Source organism: Dromaius novaehollandiae, chromosome 1, assembly GCF_036370855.1.
Source record: "Dromaius novaehollandiae isolate bDroNov1 chromosome 1, bDroNov1.hap1, whole genome shotgun sequence".
Classification (NCBI taxonomy): Eukaryota; Metazoa; Chordata; class Aves; order Casuariiformes; family Dromaiidae; genus Dromaius; species Dromaius novaehollandiae.
Window position 1 is genome coordinate 40,641,356 of NC_088098.1, and position 25,416 is coordinate 40,666,771.

At 37.4% G+C, this 25,416-nt stretch overlaps 1 protein-coding gene and 1 long non-coding RNA gene across 6 annotated transcripts in view; both read right to left on the minus strand.

Moving 5' to 3' along the window:
* PPP1R12A (protein phosphatase 1 regulatory subunit 12A) overlaps positions 1-25,416 on the minus strand; it is a 129,932-nt gene that overhangs the window by 65,956 nt on the left and 38,560 nt on the right. For 4 of the 5 annotated variants that reach the window (XM_064509513.1, XM_026100412.2, XM_064509508.1 and 1 more), the window contains exon 2: positions 17,478-17,608. The exons of the other annotated variant lie outside the window; for it this stretch is intronic. In XM_064509513.1, the coding sequence (XP_064365583.1) occupies positions 17,478-17,608 (131 nt within the window). The remainder of the gene's footprint in view (positions 1-17,477; positions 17,609-25,416) is intronic. 5 annotated transcript variants of the gene reach the window in all.
* Positions 5,084-17,471, minus strand: LOC135327914 (uncharacterized). The gene is made up of 2 exons (XR_010388518.1): positions 16,628-17,471; positions 5,084-16,346 (listed from the first exon to the last, which is right to left on the minus strand). It is a non-coding gene; the product is annotated as an uncharacterized LOC135327914 (long non-coding RNA).

Consider the following 25,416-nt stretch of genomic DNA (forward strand, 5'->3'; position numbering starts at 1 on the left):
TCATAAAGGTATGTTCCCATTCACCCAGCAGAACCCTGTGGACAGAATACACGAGGAAAAGAAGCATCTTATTATTCCTATATCCTAGAAATCAAAATTATAAACATCTAAGTTTGGACAGAATTAAGTACTAGTTTGCAGCAGGAGCATTAAACTTATGTTACCCAGCTAAACCCGTGTTTCCCTTCATTCTTGTTACCAGGCCCCTTTTATGCTCTTTCTTTCATACCCTTATCGGTAAGGTTAGCTTTTGGTGGTGTGCAGGAGGTGCAGTAAAAGAAGCCTGTACTCTATATGTTATTCAAACCTGATGTGTCTAAGCTATCCTTAGTCTGTGTCTAAGCTAGCTGTGTACCACTATCTCAGAAGTCAACAATCCAGACTGAGTGGAATTTATTTCTGAATTTCAGATTAAGTCTAATGGATGGATTCCAACAATAAGTCATAAAAAGATTAAACTATTTCACTGTACTAAACCATAGGCCTATAAAGTTACTGAGATCCAACAACTTAATATATAGTCTGCTTCTGAGTGGCTAATGAACAATAATTAAAGCAGCAATACAAATTAGTCTTACACTTTCTGCCCATAACATTTCTACTTCCCCTTACACTTTCTGCCCATAACATTTCTACTTCCCTAACAAATTCCAGAGTTTGTCTATTTATAGGAATCAGATCTCACAACTGGAGACCCACTATAGCACAAATACAAAATTATAAACACACCTCCTGCCTTGCAGAGCTTACAATTTACACCCTCCATAGGCTTGGAAAAAATGCAGGGAAATACTCAGACCTGAAGAAATAGTTAACCATTTGGTAACAGGTGTGTGAAACCCAAAGTCCTTTCTTAACCTCACTACTGTAGAACGTCAAACATGCAGGAGCCAACTAGAAAATTAATTTATTATTAACACAAATGCTTTATTTGACTACTGCCAGTTAACAATGACAGATTCCAGATCTTGGATCAGTTTTGCCTTATCTTTTTTCAGTACCTCTGTACTTCAAGTACCTTCATACTCTTTTTCTTTTTTTTCCAAAAAAACCCACTTTTTTTGGATGGTTTAAATAGCACCTGTTATTAAGCCTTTGTAATTAGATCAAGAGGTAAGGGGTGACAGATCACAAAATGGAAATGAATTCCCAGAACTGTAATTGTATCTCCAGGGACATGCAACATCAGTTGCTACCACTAGCTTTAATGGTATGCTGTGCCATTTTCATTCTCTTCCTCTTAAAAGAGGGTAGCTTTGGCTCTTTCCTCTCGAGTTTAAAGAAACAACTTCTTCAGGAATGAAATATTAATTCAAAGTAACTTTAAATTAAATTTAATTTCTCAACAACACTAGTTCTACTGTTTTAACAGTTTCACAGCATTTTAGTTAACGTACTGGATAATAGGTATACAGAGAGTAGGCAAGAACAAGGGAGATAAATATGGACATTAAAATAAGGAAAATTAAGAGAAATAACGTGGAAAATAATATAATCTTAGAAAGTTAAGACTTCGGACTCAAAGTTATCACTGACAAAAATATCTTTAAAAATACCCCAAATCCACGTTCATACACTTTTCAATTTGCCTTGTCCAATACAGACATAAAAAAGTGATGTTTGAAAAAAACGTGATTTTACCTGTTTCTATCTAATACCTATAGGACAAAATGAAAGCTACTTTTGCAAGGAAAACACACATCTCCCTGAAGCAGCTGTATTTTGTTCAATCAGGTCAATGCGTTCTAGAAAAGATAAAAGAAGCAAGGCACAAGAAAGAGCAGGGAATGAACCAAGGAATACACAAGGCTGTGGTAACACATCAGAAAGTCATTATTTAGACATCCAAAAACCTTGATGATCCTTTAAAGTAGAGCGCGAAGAAAGCAGGCGCTTACAGACCAAAATCAGATCAACAGAACTCGTGGGATTAGTAGGATCTGAGTTCCTCTCTGCATGTGCTCACAGGATTTTGCTTTTGCTGGGTCAAAGGAAGAATCATTTGATGAAAAGATGCATCCGTGGACCTGCCCAAGTTTACAAAATTTAAAGAGATGGGAGAAAGAGGGAGAAGGATGGAGTGCAGTGCCCTTCCCTAAGAAGTGAAAACATCTTCAGGGCGATGGCCCCTTCCCTTCGGCCTCTCTGTCCAAGCCTCCCCTCTGCTTTCCCCACCTCCTAACTGACCGCCTCAAATGAATTATTAATGCAATAGAAACACGCAGAGCTCTTCTCAGTCTAAAAAAATTATTCAAATTCCAACTATTTTAAAGACGACATTTAACTTGGTAACGAAAACGTTTGTCCTCTTCATCACATCATTCAATAACAGATGACCCGGTGGTGAAAAGGTTCATGCATTTGTTAATCTTCCTTTGCCGGGAAAATAGTTCCAGCAAAGCAATGATATGGTTCAGATAGGGCTGGAAATTACCCTGGTGCCTACAGGATCATAGCATTAATTAGGAAAGCTGTCAGGAGCGAGGCACAGGAGAAGAGGCGTATCAGGCATGTATCATCGCTGGCAGAAAGGAGACAAATTTGGTAAACGGGAGGAGGTGAAGGCTCCGTGCTGGGAGGCACAGCCGAGCTGCGCCAGCACCAGTGGAAGACTAAATGTGGGAAGGTCTTGTCTTTTTTTTTAATTATTATTTTAAATCAGTTTCCAAATTACACTCCAAAGTAAATGTTATTTAAAACTAATAGTGTGACTTCAACTACAGGCATATATGACATTTCAGTTATTCTGGTACCATATACTAACATCTTCACACACAAGAGATTATTATTTTGTGTATGTATAGATGCACATAGAAAAAAACACCCATTCATGTCTCCAAAGAAAAGCAAATAAGTGCCTTTTCATCTTTATGAAGTATGTATTATTTGCATCAAGAAATTTCATCCTTTTAAAAGAAATTTCATCTTCTTTTTCTTTCAAAATGTAAAAAAGCGAGAAGAAAACAGGAGCCTCATCCATTCCACGTTTATTTTCGGAGCTAAAGCTTTCAAGTGTTGATATGCAAGCTAAAAGCACCTCTTTAAGTTATTCTTGTCACCTAAGTATAAAGAATTGCAAGTATCCCAGGAATACTAGGAAAGACAAGAGCTGGAAAATAAAATTGTTCCCAAGACTTTTGCCCCGATGTTCCACGACACACATTATGCGCTCAGCGTAAGACCAGAAGAACAAGTTTGCTTTGTGATACCATTGCTTTGGGAAGGTAAAAATACTTCTGTTTGAAATGTGGGTTTTAGGAAACACTGCTATATATCCCTTGATAGCCATTAAAGTGTAACCTGGAATTAACAACCTTCAGGGGGAAAAAAAAATTCCCTTTAAATAATTGTTATGTAACCGAGAGTCTCTCCCAACACTTTATGGAAAATACTCTTCAACACCTTTCATAAAGAGCTGGAATCTCGGTATCTGAGACAATCAATAATAATCCTCTAAGATCACTATGCTTAAATGAAATAGTCCATACTAAATCCAAGCTCTAGAGCTGGAAGTTAAAAATTTTACCTAAGAACTTTGCCTACACTCACAATTAAAAATAATAATAATCTACAGCTGACAAAATTATTGCATAAGTCTATTAATAAAATACGTATTGAGACACAGTATACAGAGGAGGGCACCTCCCTTTGAAGACAGTTAAATACAAGCTTAAGCCATATTTAGGAAGTAGCTACTTCAGAATCTGGAAGACGCTCAAACTTTGATCCACTAAATTTTGAGAGTTGCAAACAACTCGAAAGGCTGCAGACCACATTTTGCTAAGCGCTGCTTATCTCAGCAGTAGAAACAGGGGCATATGTTTACTTTCGAACCTTGCCCCAGTTCACAATATCTGGAAACAAGTTTGCAAAGTCATTAGGGGATATAATTAACTTTAAGTACTTGCTGAACCTGAAGGTCACTAGAAGGGTGGCGAGCACAAGGCAGCACAGCGAAGGGCTGCTGCACCGATGCAGGTCAGAGAGAATTGCTGACTGAAGTCTGTCTGGACAACTCTCTAGAGAAAATAAGAGGGCCTCTAGTGAAAATAAAGAGCGTTATCTTCTAACTTTCCAGAACACTAAACAGTATTCTCTAGCTGCTAAAATGCGAGGAGAGAAGCCTCCCCCCACCCCAAAAAAATCTCTTATTGAATACAGGTTCAACATGCTGCATCCACATTTTAAAAACACATTTTCAGTTTGGCCTCCTAAAGAATCAAGGCTTAATTGTTAGTGGCTGCAACAGCAAATAGCACAAGTAGTTTTTAAATAATTAGCAATTTTCAGCCAAACCCACTTCCCTCTTCCCCCACCATGGCAGAGCTCAAATGAATTCCAGGAGAGTTTTAACTTAATGATAATACGCAGCCAAAGACAGAGGAAGTGTCCCTGTGCTCACGGCAGCTGTGCAATCAATCATTTGGGGGGGGGGGGGGGAAACCTGCCCCATAGTTCACAGGACATAAAAGCAAATTTAAAAGGTATGAATCTTTTGAATATGTATCTTCAATTGCCTCCTCTTACTTTCAGAATTACATCACTGAGTTGTTCATACAAAATCTTGCTACGCTTTTGAACACACATCTTTGTGAATCCTTCAAGTTACTAATACAAAAATATCAACAACAAGTCTGCCCAAACTATTAAGTTTTCAAGCCTCATTTAACAAATAAACTAAAATTTTAAAATTTTAATACTGCTCTTTCAAATTGTTTTAATTTTTAAGTTAAAGTACACTAAAACTATAACCCTTGATTCTTTCAATACTTTCTATTGGTTTGACTGCAAAAGAATTTCTATTTCTTTAAATAATCACTGCAGAAGAGTTAGTCAAATTAAATTCTGCACTGAATGTTAGACTTCCCTCAGCCACAAACAGAACTGCTACCTGAAACCTCTTAGCCCTTCTAAAAGTCGGGTTTCTTACCTACAGTGAAAATAGTACTTGACAGCAAGCAAAAAGCTGTAACTACCTGCCTATGCAACGTACCAAGAGAGAAAATCATAGCTTGTATGTGATATATGCATTCTTTTGGGTGCTATTCATCATCATTTCTCAAAATAATAGATTAAATAAAGCTTTTTTTTTTTTTTTTTTTTTTTTTTTAATCTTAAGTTAAACAAACCAGAAGCAAGTACTATACCACTAGGCTAACACTGTGCCAAATTCTGTTGTGGAAGTAGCATGCATATCTCCAGTGCAACAGGGCAAGTTTCAAGGTAAATGTGAAGCTAGTTGAATATGAGCCAACAGCTAACACCCACCCTCCATCCCTCTCCTCTGTGCCCTGCTACTGCCACATTCACTTTCAAACACATTATTTACAAAAACAAACAACAGATACATTTATTGATAAAGAAATGTCACATGTCACAATTTCACTACTTTGAATACATATTTTAACACCCGTAAGTATTATTTTGCCAAGACTGTATAAAAGTACTCAACATCAGGCAGGTGACTCATTGGCCTAACAGTATGGAAGAACTCTGCTTGCCCAGAAAAGTGACATCTGACACATCTCAAGCTGCTGCTGACCAGCATGCAGAAGACAAGGCTTTTCACACCAGAAGGGATCTCTTCATCCTTTTTAGTGACAGCCTCTATGTAATTTCCCTTGTTCCTCCTTCTCTACAGCAAAATATTCCTGCAGTTGTGTTTTTTCCTGAAGCTACCACAAGACATACTAAAGAAGAAAACAACGGATCCACGCCTAACACAGGAACCAAAACAGTACAAATTTCATTGGTCCAAGAATACTTTGTCCTGAATAATCTTAAAACTAATCTGGAAGAAATTAAACAACTTCAAAAATAATTAAGTTAAATTCATAGATAACTCTTATTTAGACAGTTTCCAAAACACCATGTTATGCTGTCAGTTGCTGTTGTGCCTCAACCATCTGTCTCTCAAAACTGAGAACTGAATAAAGACTGAGCGAAAAAAACAGGTTTCTATGATGCCATTTAAATTAAAAGGAAATCATAATAAAAGTCTCAATTAAACACTGCCATTCTGGCTTTCCTCAGTTCACTACCGATTGATTGTATACACAGGCATTCTTAAAGTTATGTTTCTTGGCAAATTCCAGATATTCACATCTTTCTCACAAAATCAAAGCTACCATACCTTCTGAATAGTAATGTTCACCCCTAACGGCAGTATGACCAACTAGCAGCTACACAAAATACCAGGTTAATAATACCAGGTTAAATAAGGCAATTCGAGATTACTTTGCAAAAGTAGGTAATTATTTTTACTAAAATACATGAGTGCAACATTTAAAGCCAACTGATACCAACAAGAGATGTAAGACAGAATTTATGCTTTCCTCTTGCAGATCACTGATGCAGCTCTAAGTTCTTTCCTCCCATGTACATCACAGGACAGAAACTAACATACATTAACATTAATTTAAAATACAGCAGTTGATTAATTTCAGAGAGCTGGAGATATTTTAAAACAACATGAATAAAACATAATAGCTAGAAAACACATGACCAAACGATTTTAAGACAATGATATTTCTTCTCAACTTTCATTGACCCAATACAGATTTCAGCATCTTTTGTTTAGATTACAGACTAATTTGCATAGATTTTTTTTCAATATACCCTTCAATAGGTAGGAGTTCTTCCAGAAAGCAGCAAATCCAGCTTGTTCTGATTCTCCCTTCTCAGTGCCGTGAGAACTTTGTTATGAAAGGCATCTTGGAGTAGTACGGCACAGAGATGAGAAAAAATTGCTTATTTGCTCATGGATAGCAAAAGTTTTTCCTCTAAGCAAACAACACTTCCGATTTTCTCTAAAAAATATACCTATATAAAGAATATAAGCATGTTTATGAAGACAACACTCCAAAATGCACCAATGCAACACTGAGGTCTGTACATTGCTGGCTGTCCCTAGCCTCCAACGTAACTCGCACACCCAGAGAAGCAGAGGAATTAGGATTTGTTTTCACTGTTGGTGTATAGCAGCGTAGAAGAAAACAGTGAAGATAACAATATCTAGTTAGTCTTAGCCCTCTTGTTTTCCAAGAAAGCTATGAAAAAAAAGCCAGAAATAAGCTCTAGAAATACTTGTATGTAGGTGGCCACCTAAACATTAACAGTGCAAAGATTTAACAGTTTAAATTCCTACTTGCAGCATACAAAGAGCAACTAGAGCCTACATATTTTACAGTATCTGTACAGAGGAAAGACATATGAGGGGAGGCACAGAAATGTTTAGGTACAGGTAAACAGTGAGTCAGAACAGGAAAACAGGAAACACAAAGAAAGCTATAGAGGCAAACATATGCTATAACCTATTTAGAGAACAGAAAAACAAGCTGGAGCCAGGTATTGCCAGTGTGAATACAATACAAAAACTTCAATAGAAAAGAAATACAAAATGAAACAAAATATTTTTGAAATATATGTCAGAAGTTAATTTCACCATACACCTTGTGAACAAGTGTTTCACCCCCTTATTTCAAAGCCTTTGACAAAATTTAGCAAACGCTTTTTATGCTGATTAGTTAAAATCTAATGATTTTTCAAGCCTGAGCATATGAACTTTTACAGTAAATGCTTTCAAGATTTAGCACAATTTCCTAAACAAAACAAAGCTAAAGAGAAGGAAGACTTCAATCCCCAGAGAACGCACAAAAATTTTAAGCTACCAGACCAATGTTTTGAAGTCTGACATTCTCCAAAAATATCAGAAATTAAGAAATAAACACTATCAAGTCTGACAATAAAAACACATGTTGTTTTTCAACCACAAATGGTTTTCCAATTTTCTTTTCCAGAAAGACTATTTTTATCTAAAACTGATAATCTTTCTCCGCCCCATCCCTGACCACGTATATGGGAGGGGGACCACAAGACTGCATCCTACAGTGCAAAAAAAAGGTTACATTTGAAAAATATCTTGTGGGTTAATAAGCCTCTGCAGAAGAGTACAGTAACTCTACCGCATGATGTCTCTGTGCTCGGGATGCTTTCTGGTACCAACTCTCCAGCACTTAGGCCAATTTAAGGAACTGTCAAAGTGAATACTTGGGATTGGGTTATACTGATTGAAAAGGAGAGATAATGACAGCATGCAGGTGGGAAGGGAGGAGGAAAAAGGAAAATCATGCTTCTGCCCACTTTCCTCAGCATATTTCCTCACCAATGTAAGAAGCCATCCCACAGCTAGCTCGCCTTCCCTCCTGCCCTGTGTCAAGAGTAGCATCATTTAATTTGGCTACAGTAGGCACTGCAGATTCTGATTTTTAGCTGCTTTCTTTCTATTTCAATAGAAGTTATGATTATGAAACTAAATTAGCAACCTTATTGTCCTCAACAGCAACTTGGTGGCATTTACACCAGAAAAATTTAAATCATGATCAGCTCTGAAAAAACTTTTTACTGCACTGAAACAGAAGTAAGCATTAATCATTACATCACCAAATTTATCTTCTTGTTTAGAATCATATTATCCAATAATATAATAACCAAATCTCTGTATTAAGCAACACTACTGTCATAATGCAACTTTTTGCACCATCCAGTAATAGTGAACTCAATCTGATGCCTCTTTAAGTATCAGGAGTCTGTAATTCACAGCAGTTGTATACCTCTATCTATATCTAACCAGTCAACCTTGAGCTTCCTTGAAAACGTATTTCTTCCAAGGGAAACTCTTGCTCTCTATTAAAACTTGCTCAGCAGTGCCTCATCTGTAATCAACTAATTCCCTTTTCATGCTTTTTTTTCCTGCTCTGTCATACCTGCTGTTCATAAACAAAAATACATTTTTATATCTTAATATCTGAGTTGTATCCACTCACTCACTCTCATCATTGCGTAACAGCCTCATATCTCTACAGACATGACACTGTATTTACATGGATTTTAGAAGAACTCAAGCAGCTTTTATCTTGCCTCAATAAAGGATAATAAGACTAGAAAAATACACACACACAGGATCACTTGCACTGAAATGACGTAAATTGGGATATGCCACAAAATACAACTGTGAGAAAAGAGAAGTAGGTGCGTAAGTTGTTTCAGCGTTGTTAGAAAGTCTACCGTACACCGCAGAGTAGGGTCAAACTCACAGTAGAGAAGAAAGCTTATGTAAAAGCTGAAAGAAAATAAAAAATGAGATGCACAGGAGTGACAACTTAACATCACCCATGTTTTCTCCTGGAAAACAACAATGCTCAAAAACAACTTTACTGTGAATTAAATTATATCATATAACTAAATAAATACTATATTTAATAATTTAGCAAAACTAACAATTCCACAGATTCCATAACCTAAGAAGAAATTATCATCTGTTCTCTCTACAACAGTAATTTAGAATTAATCTACAAGGCCCTCAGAAGTGACAGTATGGCACATTTACGAAGCATTTGTTGAGTTCAAAACCTGGTTGCTCATGTGTCTAGAACTGCCCTCTCATACCCCAGTCATACCTAGAAAAGAGCAGTCAGTCAGTGGCAAAGTACAGTTATGGGTCATCATCCAAGGACCTGACAAGAGATGTTTCTTAGGGCTCTACCTCAGCTCCAAGACTTGTCTTCTCTTCCATGTGGATCACTCACATGCTCATACTGCACTTCAAAATTCATAGCTAAGATCTCTACTACATATTGTTCTCTTGATACCTATAAACTTTCCTATGCACATCACATCTCAAAGAAGGTTTTCTTTTTAACATGAGCTGCCCTTTTAAACCTCCTCCTTCAGCTAAAAATTAAGGGTTTCGGTTTCAGTCCCCTGACTTTTTGTTAGATCCAATGAACTGATGAAGCACACTGAAAGAAAAAAGATACTTTCCACCAAATCAAATGGTGAAGTCCTGAAGGACACGTCTTTGAATTAAAAAAATCTGTTAGTTTTGTAAAAATCTATTAGATTTGCTCTCTGAAGAACAGAAATGCAATATACTTACTAACCAGTATTTAAGGGCACAAGTAGAGATGCACACAGTTACTCGATCTGAAGGCAGCTATAAAGCACACAGTTTCCTGTATCCTGGAGTGACCAGCTTTCCTAGACTCCCTCAATTAAACAAACAGGTATCAAAGAGGTCCTGTAATTTCCTCTAACCCATCAACCATATCTTATTGTGTGTTTGCCAGTTGTTTTTCATCTGAACTTTGGATCACAGCTACGCAGTAGAAAAGATTAAACTCTACCATGCAATGACATGATTTAGAAAAGGAATTTCACCATCAACCCAAACAATTTAATTAGTGTTTCATTATTCCTAGGAGTTATTTCTAGGTTCATACTGGCAGTAAAAATATGTTGAAAATAGTACACTGTCACAGTACAACTTCGCAAAAGAAAATGCCAGCTGATACCAACTCGCCCATCTCCAAGTTTCTCCATTCTCTTCTCTAATGAAATTTAGTCTTCAACTTGCAAATGTCTAATACAAGTTTGGAGGAGGAATTTTTATGTTCTTGATAAAGGAAAAACTTCGATTTAAAAAAAGCGACCACCATATTAGCATATTTTCTCTCCCACTCCCAGAAATTATTATTCTTTTGACCAAGAGACAGTCTTGCAATATTTTCAAACTTTTTTTTTTTTAATTAAGTGTTCTTCCTGGAAGAAGCAAGACAGTAAATAGAAAGGGATTAATTGAAACAATCCTCCAAAGCCTTCAGTGACCTTTCCACAGCTCTCAGAACAAACATTCCATTTTTACCAGTGTTAACTTGCAAGGAGTCAGTCATTCTTCTAGTAAAATTGTTCTTCTTTGGCTGGAGATAAATCTTCTCCCTACTTCTATTTTGCCACATGGTTATTTTTGCAATATATCTTTCTGAAGTCCTTTTCTTATTTTCTGAGTGGGTTCTGTCAAGTTTCACGTTTAGTCTTTTTTCCTTTTGATTTTACTCTTCCAGTGAACTTTTCCTTATAGTGTTTCAAGTAACATCTTGTATTTTGACAAAAACTTTCATTCACCTTGTAACACTTTATCTGTCCAAACCCCATATTAGTTTGCCTAATATTTTATATCAGGCCACCAATTTCACCTTGCCATTCACAACTCTGAACTTCTGATCATCTTCCAAAGACCCACGTCTGCATGTGTCACTACTGACACCACTTCATCCTCAGTGAGTTAAATTCACAACTGGGAACAAAGCTGAAGGAGATGGCAGCCATCTGCAACATTTTTAATCAATCTGCCTTACCTAAATTATGCCTTGCTCCTCTAGGATTACAATGGGTTAAGGCAAAAGAGGTTAGATTTAAAAACCTCCAGTAATAGCTTCGGATGATGAATTAGGAAAACTGTTTTGCAATCTATTTCCCAGCACTGCCACCCTCAGCTATGCACAAGAACATCCAAGAGCAGGGAGCAGCTCAGGCTCGCGAGGAGACAGACCCGGCAGGGCTCCACCTCCAAGCAGCCCCCTTCCACCAGCCAGCTCCTGATCCCAGGTACAAACCACATCTGAAAAGCTGCTCAGACTTTTTTTTTTTTTAAAGCCTGCACATTTATGCCAACCGCTGCTGGCAAGACAGATTGGCTCACTGATCCAAAAAGTGAATAAGCCCTCCAAATCCCCTGAAGGCTAGGCTTACAGTAACAGTCACCACAGTGTTGTGTGATCTTTAGGTAACGCAAGAGAGGGGGAGCCGGCGGCAGCAAAGGAAGGAAGCAGAGGAGGGAATGGCTGCCTATTTCAGCAGTAGTCCCAAATTAGATCATGCTGTTTTGAAACTGCACTGAATTTCCCTTTCAACATTGGCTGTATTTTGAAGGCGCTCAGCTGCTGCTACGTCAGCGGCAGAGCCATCCTTGCAACAGAGGCAGGAATCACTACATGGGATCGTGGTACCCCTGCTAGGAAATCAGAGCTTTAAGTAAACCCCATATCACTGAACATCTCTGCATCCAGCTACAGTTTGCAGGATGTCACTCAGTCTTAATGGGCTGTTACTAAAATAGATCTTAGGACAACAGCTAGTTGTGGTCTTGGCAACCGAGTTTGGCCAGGTTTGCTTACAGGTGGCTGGAGTATGGCGAAATGGATGGGTGTCAGCAGCAAGATTGTAGTTACACCAACACTTTCTAAAGTGAGCTTTACATATTCAGGGAAGGAGGAGACACAAACAGGAAACTTTGGGCAGGAAGAGAAGTGCTGGGTTTTACAGCAGCAGGGATAATCAAGCTGCTGTTTCTTAACTACATTCTCAGAATGAGCTGAGTGAGGAGGTTCTGAACTTAAGAAATTGGTCACTCTCAGACTGTTTGTCTGAGGCTTCAGCCTTTAAAATTTGTTAAATAAAGATGTATTTTGAGGCTGTGCTAAGTCTTGGGATCTGTATTTGCAACTATGTATATCAAACATGCCTCCCAAATATAAAAGCAACCATACTAAGTCAGACCAAAGGTCTATTCAACCATCAAGCCTGTCTCCAAAAGTTCCCGTAAGCACATCTCCAAGAAGAATAAAAATGGGGCAAACACATGCTACTCCTGTAATACCTTCCCAGTTTCCAAATACTTTCAAGGATTTCCTGAACCAGATCTGATTTGTATGCATTTTGTTACCCTCAATGAATTTCTCCTCCTTGAACTTGTCTAGTCATATCTTGAACTCATGTGAAGTTTTAGTATTTACAACATTTGGCAAACTCTTCCTCAGGTGTATTACTCACTGCATGAAGAACCACATCTTTTTGGCCAGAATACAGCTCCATTAGTTTAGTCTGATGTTCCTAGTTTTTGGACTGAGAGAACACACAATCCCTATCCACCAACTCCATGCAATCCTTGGTTTTATAGACCTCTGTCACCTCCCCCCAACAAGTCTTTTCTAGTTCTGCCTTACTCAGTTGCTGTTCATACAGAAACCATTTCATGTTTTGTATCATCCTTTTTTTTTTAAACTGACTTTTTCCACTTTATTATATTCTTCAAGCAATGAGGCAGTCAAAACTGTACACGCTATTTAAGATATGAGCAAATCACGTTACTCAGTATCTTAATGTTCTGTTTCCCCTCTCTCTCTGCCATTATAGTTCTTAACAACCGATGAGCTTTTTTCCTGATGAATCAGTTATCTTAGAAGTTGCACAGCTTGATTGTATTTTCAGGAAAGAGTACTTTAAACCTCATGACAGTCTGGGAAGCAAGGAGTAGATCTTGTGGCAACTGAACTTGTGATCCAGTTCTAATGAAGAAATACTAGAAACCTCTTGGCAGTAATGCCCTTAGAAACAAAAACCATTGCAGGCACATTTTTGGATTGGACTTTAACCAAACTACAAAGGCATGATTCACCTATGGATTCAGTAGCTGAATTTCATAACATCAGTTCAGCAGAGACTAGGAGGAAATGAACAGCTGAACTTTGTATGGGGCTGTAAAGACTTTAGAGTAACTGCAAAGTGTTAGGAGCACTCAAAGAAAATTTTGCAGTATTTTCAAAATGTTATTTATCAAGCAGAAATTATTAGTCATTAAGGAAGCAATTCAACACTGGGAAATAGATACATTTAAGAAGTTAAAATAAATGGTCACAGAAGTCTGCTGCCAGTGGCTGTCACTATTGATAGGGAACTTGCTTAATTATACATTTAAGTAAGACCACAGCAGTTTTGCTTCATCAGTTTGAGTTTTAGCATTTAAGAAAAGAAATTTCAGGGACTTGAGAAAAATGGATTAAAATTAAGTGCAAACTGGAAAAAGGTTAATGTCAACCAAATAAACACTTCTTTCAAACAATTTGACAACAGGAAAGGAAACAGAAATGTATTAGAGTTGTTGACTCTAGCCCTGTACATCATATTGGACCATGTTCCTCAATCCAAGAAGTATATGCCATTTATGAAGTTTCTAATATAGCAAAACTTTCCTAGTAAACTCTTTAGCTGTTACTAGTATCATTCATTCTAAATAGTACTGAGTACAAAAACCTCTATCTTACTTCAAAATACATCTTTCCCCACCACTTTTATTTATTTATTTTTACAGAAAGAAACTGTCAGATGAAGTATTAATCCGACTGTTATTTTTGGAAAATGCTTTTCTGCCATTTGTTGGAAGATGCATGTTCTTCCATTTTGGTGAAAATGAAAAGGATTTGTATTAAAGTAGTAAAACTATTATAGCCTCTGAATTCTCACAAGCAGGCTCAAAACGCATCAGCTACAAGGTCACAATTAGGCATGGTACAAAGTCAGCCCACAGGAAAGTATATTTTTATCACAAACTTTAATTTTGCAAAAAAGATTTCTGCCATTTCAAATTTATTTTACAATCAATCTTGGTACAATACAAAGCATTGAGTAATAAGAGAATCAGCATTTTAAAATTCCTAAATACCATTTTGCACTGTTTTTCCTTCTCTCTAGACTGCTACATTTTTTGTGCTTTCTACAGAGGAACTTGTTCATTCCCAGAAACTGAAATAATATATAGCTTTTAAGCAGCAGAGAAACACTATCACAAAAAGATTTCCTGAGAGAGTCACCCAACTAGTTTTACAAGATTTGTTAATGCTTCAGTAAGTTTAAGGTCTTGCCCAAAAACATCTTAAAAATATACACAAAATTGCTGCTTAAGTCCTCCTGCATTAAAACCTGTTTTCACAGTTATAACTTTTCAAAACATTTGATTCTAATGTTTGAATTTATGCTAACACATTGGAAAAAAGCTCCTTCATGTAAAGACTTCTGTATATGCAAAAAACAGGGGAAAATAATGAAAACAGAATATTACACAAAATCCACCTGTTCTGGCAACACTGAAGAGTTTTCTTTTAAAACTTCTCCACGCTACAAGTACTTGTAAGTTAATTCACGTGATCATAAAGTAGAAGAACACTAAAGCTTAAGTGGGCAATTCTTAAATCGAACTATTCAAAGAATTTCCAGTAAGCTGAAGCACTCTCAGCATTTACAGATCTCAGAAACAACAACAAAGAGAAGGAACAGTTGCCTTCCATGGTGAAGTTCTTGCTTGTACAGCACAACTCTCCATCTGCAACTAGCTGATATTTTTTAATAAACTACTTTTTCTTGCTCTGTTTTGCATGAAGTGACATCATTTTATTAGACAGGCAATTGCTTTTTTTTTTTTTTTTTTTTTTTTTTTTTTAAGGAGATAGGAAACATGCCCAAGGAAAGGAGGGTGTTCCAAAGGAGCAGATAACTGAAATGGGACAGGAGATGCTGCTTGGAGAGGAGGCTGTAGGACCTGAACACAGAATGGGGGCTGACAGGGACACACCTGCAGTGAGAATCCACTGGCTAGACAGCAAAGTTAGTGAGAGCAGAGAAAGCCCCCAGCTAGCAGGGGCCATGCTACAAATTCACTCAGCATTTTAGCAATGTGACCATACCCGAGTATTGGACCAGTGCCAAAATGGGGCTGAAATAATGAAGGATGACAAGCTATTAGCTGTAGTCATTTCAGAACTATATATACACAAGCTCCATGATTTACTCTTCCATGAATCAGAAAACTTAATGCTAGAAATGAAACATATCAAGATTCAGCCACAGACACACACATACACACACTCTTCTATGCTTTCCAAGGAAGTTGCTTTCTCACTGAGACAGATGTCAGACCCAGTATGTACGATGGGCCAAATAAAAATCAAACTTCTAACCTCTGGTAATTTATTATATCATCTTCTTCCCCCAGTTTTGCCTTAGCTGCAAATTTTGCTGTCAATTTTGTAAGTTGTCTGAAGCTGAGATCCTGAAAAAATAATTAGGAGAAAATATCAACTTTAGGGGACGCAACAGATATAAATATTGCTCCATTCAAGTCAGGTTACTCTTCTCTCTGTTATATCTGGAAATCAGCTTCAACAGCTCATCTTCAAAACTCCTTGCACTCTATAAACACTGTTCTTCCAACAACTTAGATGTCCTACAAAACTAGCTTCCTCACCACTTCATTCTGTGAGTAGAAAAAAAGGAACAGAGTTATAATCCAATAATCTCATTTCTTTAAAATGTATCTAGAGAAAGTATATAGATAAGTTCTGTCAAAGACAGAATAAAAAAAAGATGACAGGCTTCAGGAATGTTACAGATTTGATATTCTCGAGTCAATATGGAAACACTTTCTTGTGGACAAGGGAATACATCCTTCTTTCTTTCCTGAACATCTGTTTACATTAGGCTGCAATGCCAAAACAAAAACTTTTTGTCCCCCCCTCCAAGTGAACCACCTATCTTGGAAAAAAGCACGTGTTTTACCTCTACTGAACTGAAGAAAAGCTTGTATTACCTCAGTGTGCAGGGAAATTCTCTTCACAGTATGATCAACAAGTTAACACTTTCAGAGTGCAGGCAAAACAGATTATAGTGTCAAACATCTGCACAGTGTAAAAAGGCACATTACAGAAGTTAGCAATGACAGTGTCCTGGTTATAAAAAGGACACACAAAGCATTTCACCCCTTGAACATCAAAAACAAAACTTTCCCACTGAAAACGATACTGAAAACAGTCTCCAGAATTTCTTCTTTCCCATACAATTCAATCATATCTTTCATACTTGCAGGACAGACTGTCAATTAACCATCCCCTAAACTTGTAATTTCAACATCAAAACATTGATGTTGTTATACTAACATAACTTGATGATAAAATACTACCTTATATTTTCTCCAAGTCTTACACTGGATCAGACAGCACACTCGGTACAGCAGAATTAGTGAAAACTCTGTTTACCCAAAGAGCTGTTGGAAAGACACTACTGCCCTCTTTACTGCAAGAACAGCATGCTGAACATGTGAAAGCCTACAAATAGACAGTAAAAATAATACATGCCATACACATTTGCTCTAATCAATCATTACTTCAAATCAAGACAGACAACCTCCGGGAAATTTTGATTTTAGCACATCTTCAGTGGCCTGCAACAAGCTTCAAGAATAACTCCAAAACCACCCACAGAATTGAGTACTGAGTAACCTTTAATTAATATCATAACAGGCATCTAACTTCAACTGTAAGGTTTTGTTCCACAGCCAAAATAATTACTGAAGTCACTAATTTATACCACACCTGAAAAACAAAAGTATCAAGACTGCAAATAAAGTCACAAAATCCATTTCCCACACATAGACCTAACCCTGGACAATGTTTCAGACTACTAATAAAATGTAAATCTGAACTTCCTCCCCCCACCATAACAATCTCTCTACAGAAAAAAATAATTAAAAAAAAAATCATTTGACAGTCATGAAGAACAGTCTTAAATGTTTATATCTTAAAACTACAGAAGATCCAGTGTGAGAGAGCTAAAAAGAGAAAATGCAATGCACAAATAGCTATACACACAGCACATTTCATAACTAAAGTACTATATAAAAAGCATTGTCTCACTACTTGCCCCAGGAGCACCTAAAAAGACAACTTACGAATGCCATCTCCTTATAATGCCCCTCCAGCAACGTATTAGCAAAATACATGTATTTTAAATACAGAGGAAAAAAGCCTTACTCTGCTATATCAAGATATCCACAGGAAGCAGCTGCATGTAGAGGTATCCAGCCTTCATTATCTGGTTGATTAATATTTGCTCCATTTTCCACCAGAAATTTCACCATATCTACGTTATCATCTATACAAGCCTATAAGGAAAGAAAGATTTAAGAAGTAAGTTCGCATTAAAGTTGTTCTTCCAATACCGTCTATTATTATGAAACATCTTCAGAAAAAAGATGAGTATTTTCAGGTATTATAAGGAAGCATCATTTGTTGGGATCTGCCTGGCGAACAGGACAAGCTTGAGATAAAAGCTGTAGCTATTACAGGTTTGTTTAAAAAAAAAAAAAAAAAAAAACACTTCAACAAAAGAATCCAAGCAAAGAGTTTAACAAAGCCGACAAATACAATTTTCTCAGATAAATTTGTTCTATTTTCAGTAAAGCCATTTACAGTTGTCACCCTAACCTTGCCCTCCAGTTCCCTTTGCAAAGCCCCCAGACCCTGCCCCATGCCAGGCCCAGCTTAGTCAGCTGAGATGATATTTCAGTGGCCAACCTTCTGGCTACACCACAGGCAGTGTTTTAACCAAGAGAGGGGCAGCAGTTTTGAAACCAATACCATAACATGGCTTTAATTATAACCCAGTGAGACTAAGGAGTATGGACAGGGATGCTGAGTTGCATTTCGACGACGCCCTGTTGTTTGCTGCTGCCCAGTACTCTATACCACCATACATCTTTTAACAGCCTATTAATCACTGTTGTTTGTAGGCTTACTGGGGTATCAATTCAGCACAGGGCAAAGATAGTATCTTTCCTGCACACACTATATAGTGTCTGTCTTAATTACCAAGCAAACAATGCTGCAGACACAGAAATACTGCCCCTCTCCAGCTCTCCATCTTGACTGGCTCCTATTTTGCCTTTCTTCTCTGCGTTTGAGTCTTTTTCTCACAGGGTGCTCAGTGGCTTTTCTTGCCAACTTCCATACTGCTGCCCTTAAAAGGGCAGAGTACAACACAGAGGAAAGTCCTTCTGCATTTCAGGACAGAGAGGACTCAAAACAGCTAGACCCCACAAGACTGGTATTAATTTTTTAGTTTAATAAAACAACAATACTACAGAGTCAGAAGGTTGAAATAGAAACTTGTATTGCCAGGCTCCTAAATCCCTCTACAGAATTATTCCTCTACTAAAATGCAAGGTACAAGGTTTTACTTTTTAAGAATACTTCCACAGAGAAAAAGACTGAAAATTATATACCATTTCATCACTGTAAAAACCTCAGCTTTCCTAATTTAAGCAATTGTGCCTTCCAAGAAGGATTCAGATACTCTCCTCCCTTCTGATATTTCTCAGGCCACTTCTGCAGCGCTGAGGCAACAGTTGCAGTGTAAGGGAGATGCGTTGCTGCCCTGCTTAACCAGCCAAACAAAAACAGCAAGGAGTTATCCCTCTCTGACCCCTCCGCTTTCGTAAGGCAGGAACGCCGGGCTTTGTGCAGAACGCAGCACAGAACTGTCCTAATGACCAGTCCCATCCTCGCCTGCTCATCCCTAAGCTTCCAGTGGCGCTGCAAGCAGTCCTAAAGCACGCTGCTCGCATTGTTTGTTTTTCAATTAAAAACAAAAACACAAGCTTCTGAGTGGGAACATTAATAAGCCTAAGTCATCTTCCTACCTTTTCAGGTACTCTTGATAACTGCCTTTTTACAGGACATTTTTTAATTACATAATCGACTTTTTAGTTCCATCTTTCTCTCAGCTCAAAAGATAATTATTTTAATAATCTGATTTATTAACATACTCCAAAGACTATCAGTTGCTCAAGCATATGCTCTTCATTGCTTTCAAAGTATCCGTGTACAGCACTTATATGACGGTAAAACATTCTTCAGCAAAAGAACTACACCTCTTTGCAAGTCATTTTTGTTACTCAAGCAAAAAGTAACTGACTGCATGATGTCATAACTCCGTTCAAGATGAAAAGAAATTCAAGAAACAAAGATGTTTACACTTAACAGAAACATTAAAAAAAAAAACACGCACATGCAGTATAACTAGTTTTTCCAGCAAAACTCCAATTTGCCTGACCATTGATATCCTACGTATATCATATCTGCCAATTTATTATAAGGAAAATAAGTTTATATTTCTGTTAGAAAACTTAAGTTTTGAGCATTTTTAAATATAGTCTTTTTAATGCTACTCCTCTTCAATATGCTGCATACTCAGGTATGTTGTAGTCCTCCAAAATGCATAACCTGTGAACAATGGCATCTTAAAATTGATGAGCAACATTAATAAAAGAAAAAAGAAAGAAAAAAAAAAGGGCCAGACCATCTGGTTGTGACACAAACCATCTACAGAGCAAACCTTGCCCATTTTTCAAGTATACATAAGAAAAAACTGGCAAGACATACTCATAAAAATACTGTTGCTAAGTGAATCAAAAGCTTACATATGCAGCACATAAAAAGACATATGACTAAGTGGCTAAAAATATTTGACCAAATTTGGGCAGTTTATTGTGCCATATATGGCAAGAATCAGGGGAGCTCAAATACACTTCTAATATATTATCAGAGATCATCTTTGCTGCTCATAAATGTGCAATTAGCACGCTTATATACATTAAGACAATATAAGAATAACTGCTGTTTACTTGTAGATGCAAATGGCAAAGTCCTGGCAGTGGTGATCAAATTTGAGAGATGCAAGTCTGTTCCTCATAACCGATTACACATTCTGAGCAATTGCTGCAGCAATTTTATTAAAGGACAACAGGAGCCAGAGAAACGGAAATTGATAAAATATAAGACCAGTGTACACTTTAACAATGTATCGCCTTCGAGCTTCTTTACACAAAGATTATTTTAAAATTGTCTGGTACAAGGCTTACTTTTTTTTTTTTTTTAAATTATAGGAAACCCTCTGTGACCTCCAAAAAAGTTATCAGCTATCTTAAGGTGAAGAAAAGGAAATGCAACTGATCCTGTTGCTTGAAGACATTTATATAATATGTCCTATTTCCCCGTGCACCCTTTTTGCCTTTAGCATCACAGGTGATTTGATCGACCCTGCCACTCTCACCACTCATCATATGAAAGACCTTTGGTTATCAGTGAGTACCTGAAGTCAGAAAGCCAAGAAACAAACGTTGTAAAAAAAATTTTATCTTGTTGTTTCTCCATTTCTCCTCTCATTATCATTGTGTTATCTTCCTATTCACTTCTAAAAGCAGTATTTATCAAGTGCCAGAAGCACCTCTATTGTTGCAGACTGACAACATAGCCCTGAAAGGAAAGCTTTTCACATCTGCATGATAAACTTAAAGAAACAGCCTCAGAAAAGTCTGCCCTAAATCTCAGTATGTTGTACCCTGTAAATTGTGACACAGGAAAAAACAATACACATGCAATACTTAAATAACAAGAGTTATTTACAAGTCCACTGATATCATAGTGGATTTGAAGGATAAAGTCCCACGCATGTGTCCGTCACAGCCTCCCCGCAGGACAGCCACAGGCCCCCTCTGCCCCTGGGCCCGCTACAGCCCCCCCAGTGCCAGCCTCCATTCTGCGCCTCCACCTCCCCTGCCCCAGCCTCTCCCATCAGGGTCCTGGGCTCCCACCTGCGGCCTCAGCTCCCACTTGGGCAAGTGACAGGTCACCTCGAGGCTGGTCCCAATGCCGCCTCACCAAGTCAGGGGAGGTCGCACACCAGTCGCTTGTGGGGCATGCAGAACACAAGGGGAACCCGTGCCGCAGCCTCGTCTTCCGCCAAAGCACTGGTTTGCCTCTCCCAGCCCAGTGCCCGGCTTCCGCAGAAGCCAGCAGAAACAGAGCACTTCCGAGGCATCCACCACCCTGTCAAATTGGACGGAAATTAGCCAGCAGGCCCCCAGCTGAACAACAACAGGACAGTGCAACCATGTAAATATTGTTTACTTAAGAAACAAATTTAGAAACTAGGATAAGTGGTCATAAAAGCAGCAAAACAAAGCAAGGATGATAATGCAAAATCTGCTTACCTTTTCTGATACAAGCAGACATTAAATCTCAACAGAAAACTATTAAGGCCCAAGAAATACAGCTGCTTTCTATTTCTACAGGAATTGGAAATTTGGGCTGCAAAGAACAGCAAAGAGCAACAGCACACTGCTCTCACACAAATCCTAGGTAAGTCCCAACTTGTTCTGGAAAGAAAGTGATTACATTTAGTGAAACTAAACTTTAAAATTTTCCCAGAAATACTTCCTGATCACTCAGTAAGAATAGGCAGATGCCTGCTGAACATGCTAGATCATTACCTGTATTCAGCATGACTTTATATCCCAACGCAAGTGGAATGCATTCTAGCTGGCTCTATCATCACTATCAGGTGTTAAGTACACAGGTGAAGGGTGGACTTGAGTTAGCAACCTTAAAAATAGATAGCTTTAAAGGAGATATCTAGAGTGTTTGGTCCCTCGGTGAGTAACCACCTAAAGAATTCAGTAGACAGTACTCCTCCCCAAAAGACAAGAAAAACAAGTCTATATTAAAAAAAAAAAAAAGTATCAGAAGCCTTGTAGGAAATGGACTAGAAATCAGTTAAACAGACTACTGTCTCATATACATGGAGCGAAACTATACCATATACATCTTATCTGAGCTACGATGTTTTCTTCTTCAATAATGACATTTAATGAGGTTTCAAGGTTTGATTTTTTTTTTAAATCAGTGTTTTCTACAGAAATATTAAAAAGCTATGTTTTACTGTCACTGGATCAGTAACCTTACCTACTCCACAAATCAGTATTTTTTGCTTCCAACAGAAGAAAATAAGCTTTATAGGTTTAACCTCTGTCACCACATTTCATTTTTATTTATTCTCAGAACACAGAGGAGTCAAAAATATAACAGAGTAATATATTATAATATATCCCTCTTAAAGGAATGAAACAAGCCAACCATGAGCATTACTTTTACATTAAAACTGTTCCCACTATATCACATTTAGATATCCTATCTCTGCCATGTTCTCTCAGGGATGCAGTTCCCTCAGTACTCTACCAGAAATAATCTCAGCACAAAAGTGTAAGACTGGAAATCCTGACACCCAAGTTTAATCCAACTGAATCAAATTGTCTCCTTTTTTGCTTATTTCTTAGAATAAATACTAAATGTCATCTATTACCTACAGATTAGAAGGCAAGGAACAGATGTTGCTGTCAGCAAGATTTTTTACCCTCTCCAGAAGAAATGTATGCTCAACTCAATGGTAACAAAACAGCTAAATTCTAATGAAAATATCAGAATTATCATCCTGACTTGCAAAAACAAGACAACCAAACTGTTGGCTCTCCCTGTTTACTTCAACTTACTTCCACTAATAAGGCAAGAAAAAATTTTCCTGTAATGACAATTCTTGTGGAAATGGAGGCAACAGAGGAAAGGAGAACAATCTCATACAGCTGCCTACAGACTAGTTTATCCCTTCCTTTGATTTATCTAGTGAACCAAGTTCAGTGGAACTAAGCAAAACATTAACGTCTTTGTACACATAATACAAAATCCTCGATACTTGAATGGACTTTCCTTCCTGCTTCAAGATTACTTCAAGTTCTGTTTTCTATGGACTATATAATTCCACCCCTTCAGCAGAACCTGCTTTCAAATTTACATCAAGATAGCAAAATGGAGTTAAATTCAGTAACAAGGATACTCACTCTTCAGTTATTCCTGCACCTAACATAGCCTCATCCATACCATTTCATGCAGAAACATCAAGGCCAGAAATAGAAGAACAGCTGCCCAAATAAGTTTTGGAAAAAGATGAATAAAGTCAGTCGCCTACTACTGCTTCCAGCTGCTGAAATGTAAAAGACCACAGGGCCAAATACTCAAGCACATAAAACCAACTTCGATGGAGGCCTTTCCAAAGTAAAACATGAATATTCTCTCATAAGGTGCTTTTCGTGCTATCCTCGAGTGATAGCATTATCAGTTTAAAGGACATTTCTTAAAATATTTCTTACAAGGGAATCACTTTCTGGAGCAAAACTAAAAACAAAGATCAAGAGTAACTGAGAATTAAATTAAGGGAAAGTATCCATATTTAACAGCAGGGCTGGTTGAAAGAAGTTCCTATCCTCTTTTCACCCTCAATTACTTGCTCCCTCTTGCCACCACATGCCATGCTTACAGCTATGCCAACATCTGTTGTTGAACTGCATCTAAAGCAGATCAGAAACAATTAGAATTTATAATAAAATAGGAAAGAGAACAGAAATAAACTATTATCTCGATATGATTAAAGCAGATTATTTTGATTTTGTTTTATTAAAACACTTTTTATGTTCAGGAGAAGCCTTGTTCTGAAATTCACCTTCACATCCTATTTTCACTATCAGAGAAACAAAATTTTGTTCTGCTGTGAAATTTCACCCACCGGAAACCTGTTAAAGTTTCTTGCTTCAAACTGGCATTTTGCAAAGACAACACATTTCTAAATTTTCCACCTCTTCTACCACTCTTGCTTTCAAATCTACAACACATTTTAGCCTACTTTCTCTTTTACACAGACTTCCTAAGGAAATTACATTACTCACTGTGTCTACCTGGCTGTCTTCCCTCCCTCCACAATTTTGATTGCAGCTGAAGAAGGAATAGACACTGCGGAGAATTAATTCCTCTCCCTTTCATGAAAATCATCAGGTGGTTTAAGGATGAGCTCCCTGAGTTAATGCTGCCACAGAGAAACTTCACTGTGAACTCCACAGTTATCGGTTCTCCCTGGGCCTTCTTGCTGGCCTACCACCAAGCCCAGCATAGCCAGATAATTACCACTATTGGAAAACGACTCAGTCTGTGATGCTTTTTGCCATCATGTGGGAAGGTTTTTATTTGGACAGAGGAAATTAGCTTTCACTATAGTTACACTATTTACGAAACATCTCTTGTTCATTTACTGCATTTACCTTCACTCTCCTTGGTGTGTGTGTGTGTGTGTGTGTGTGTGTGTGTGTGTGTGTGTGTGTGAATAAACTTACATATTGTAATTCTTAATTGCATTTTTTCTTTTAATAAACCACTAATTGAGAACATAGAAAAAGAAATTTGGTCAAAAGATCCAAAGCAAGCTTGAGCAACAGTTTTCCACATTTAGTAGGTCACATATTTATGCTTACCATTAATTCAGAATGTAGCAAAAACAAGTCAAGTGGCAGTAAGACATACAAAATAAAATCCAGCCATATTTAACTTCCAAGCTACAGATTCCAGTTAATCTGGTAGATATCACCACTAGACCTGAGGAGGACCTTTTTTGCACCTTAACTTTGTTCGTGGGTTATTAATTCAATTTTTTCATACAAAGCATAACACCTTAATCATCCAATATTAGTAATAATCATGTATCAAGCCTCACTGAATATTTGGGAACACTTGCAGAATTGCAGGTAATAAGAATTACCTACAAATTAGGTAATAAAACATCACTCATTGTGGCATTTATTTATTCTTTAAGGAATCACTATAAAAGCATGTATTTTAGTTCTGCCGAGTTTTCTTTTTCATATAGCACATAGGGTGGAAAGGGTGCTGTTAATGTTTGCATTTATGGCAAGAAACAGGACAGTTTGGTGTTGAAATAAAACTTCAGGCATTAATCCAATATTAAAAGCGTGACCAGTGTTGCTTAATTATGAAATTAAATATAGTCTTTCCAGTGTTCATTTAGCAAACCCACAAGTCAGAGCTTATATTTTTCAATGAGTTGAGAAAACATGGAGTATCTCTGCAAACTGACACAATATAGTCTTAGGATTTTAGTAAAAATTCATTTATTTTTCAAGAGTATGTTTACTAATGAAATGGAGTATCTTACCTTGGAAGTATATTTGATAAATTATTAATATTAATTATTTTTGCCTTATTTTTCATAACTTGTTTGTAAACATTGCATGTA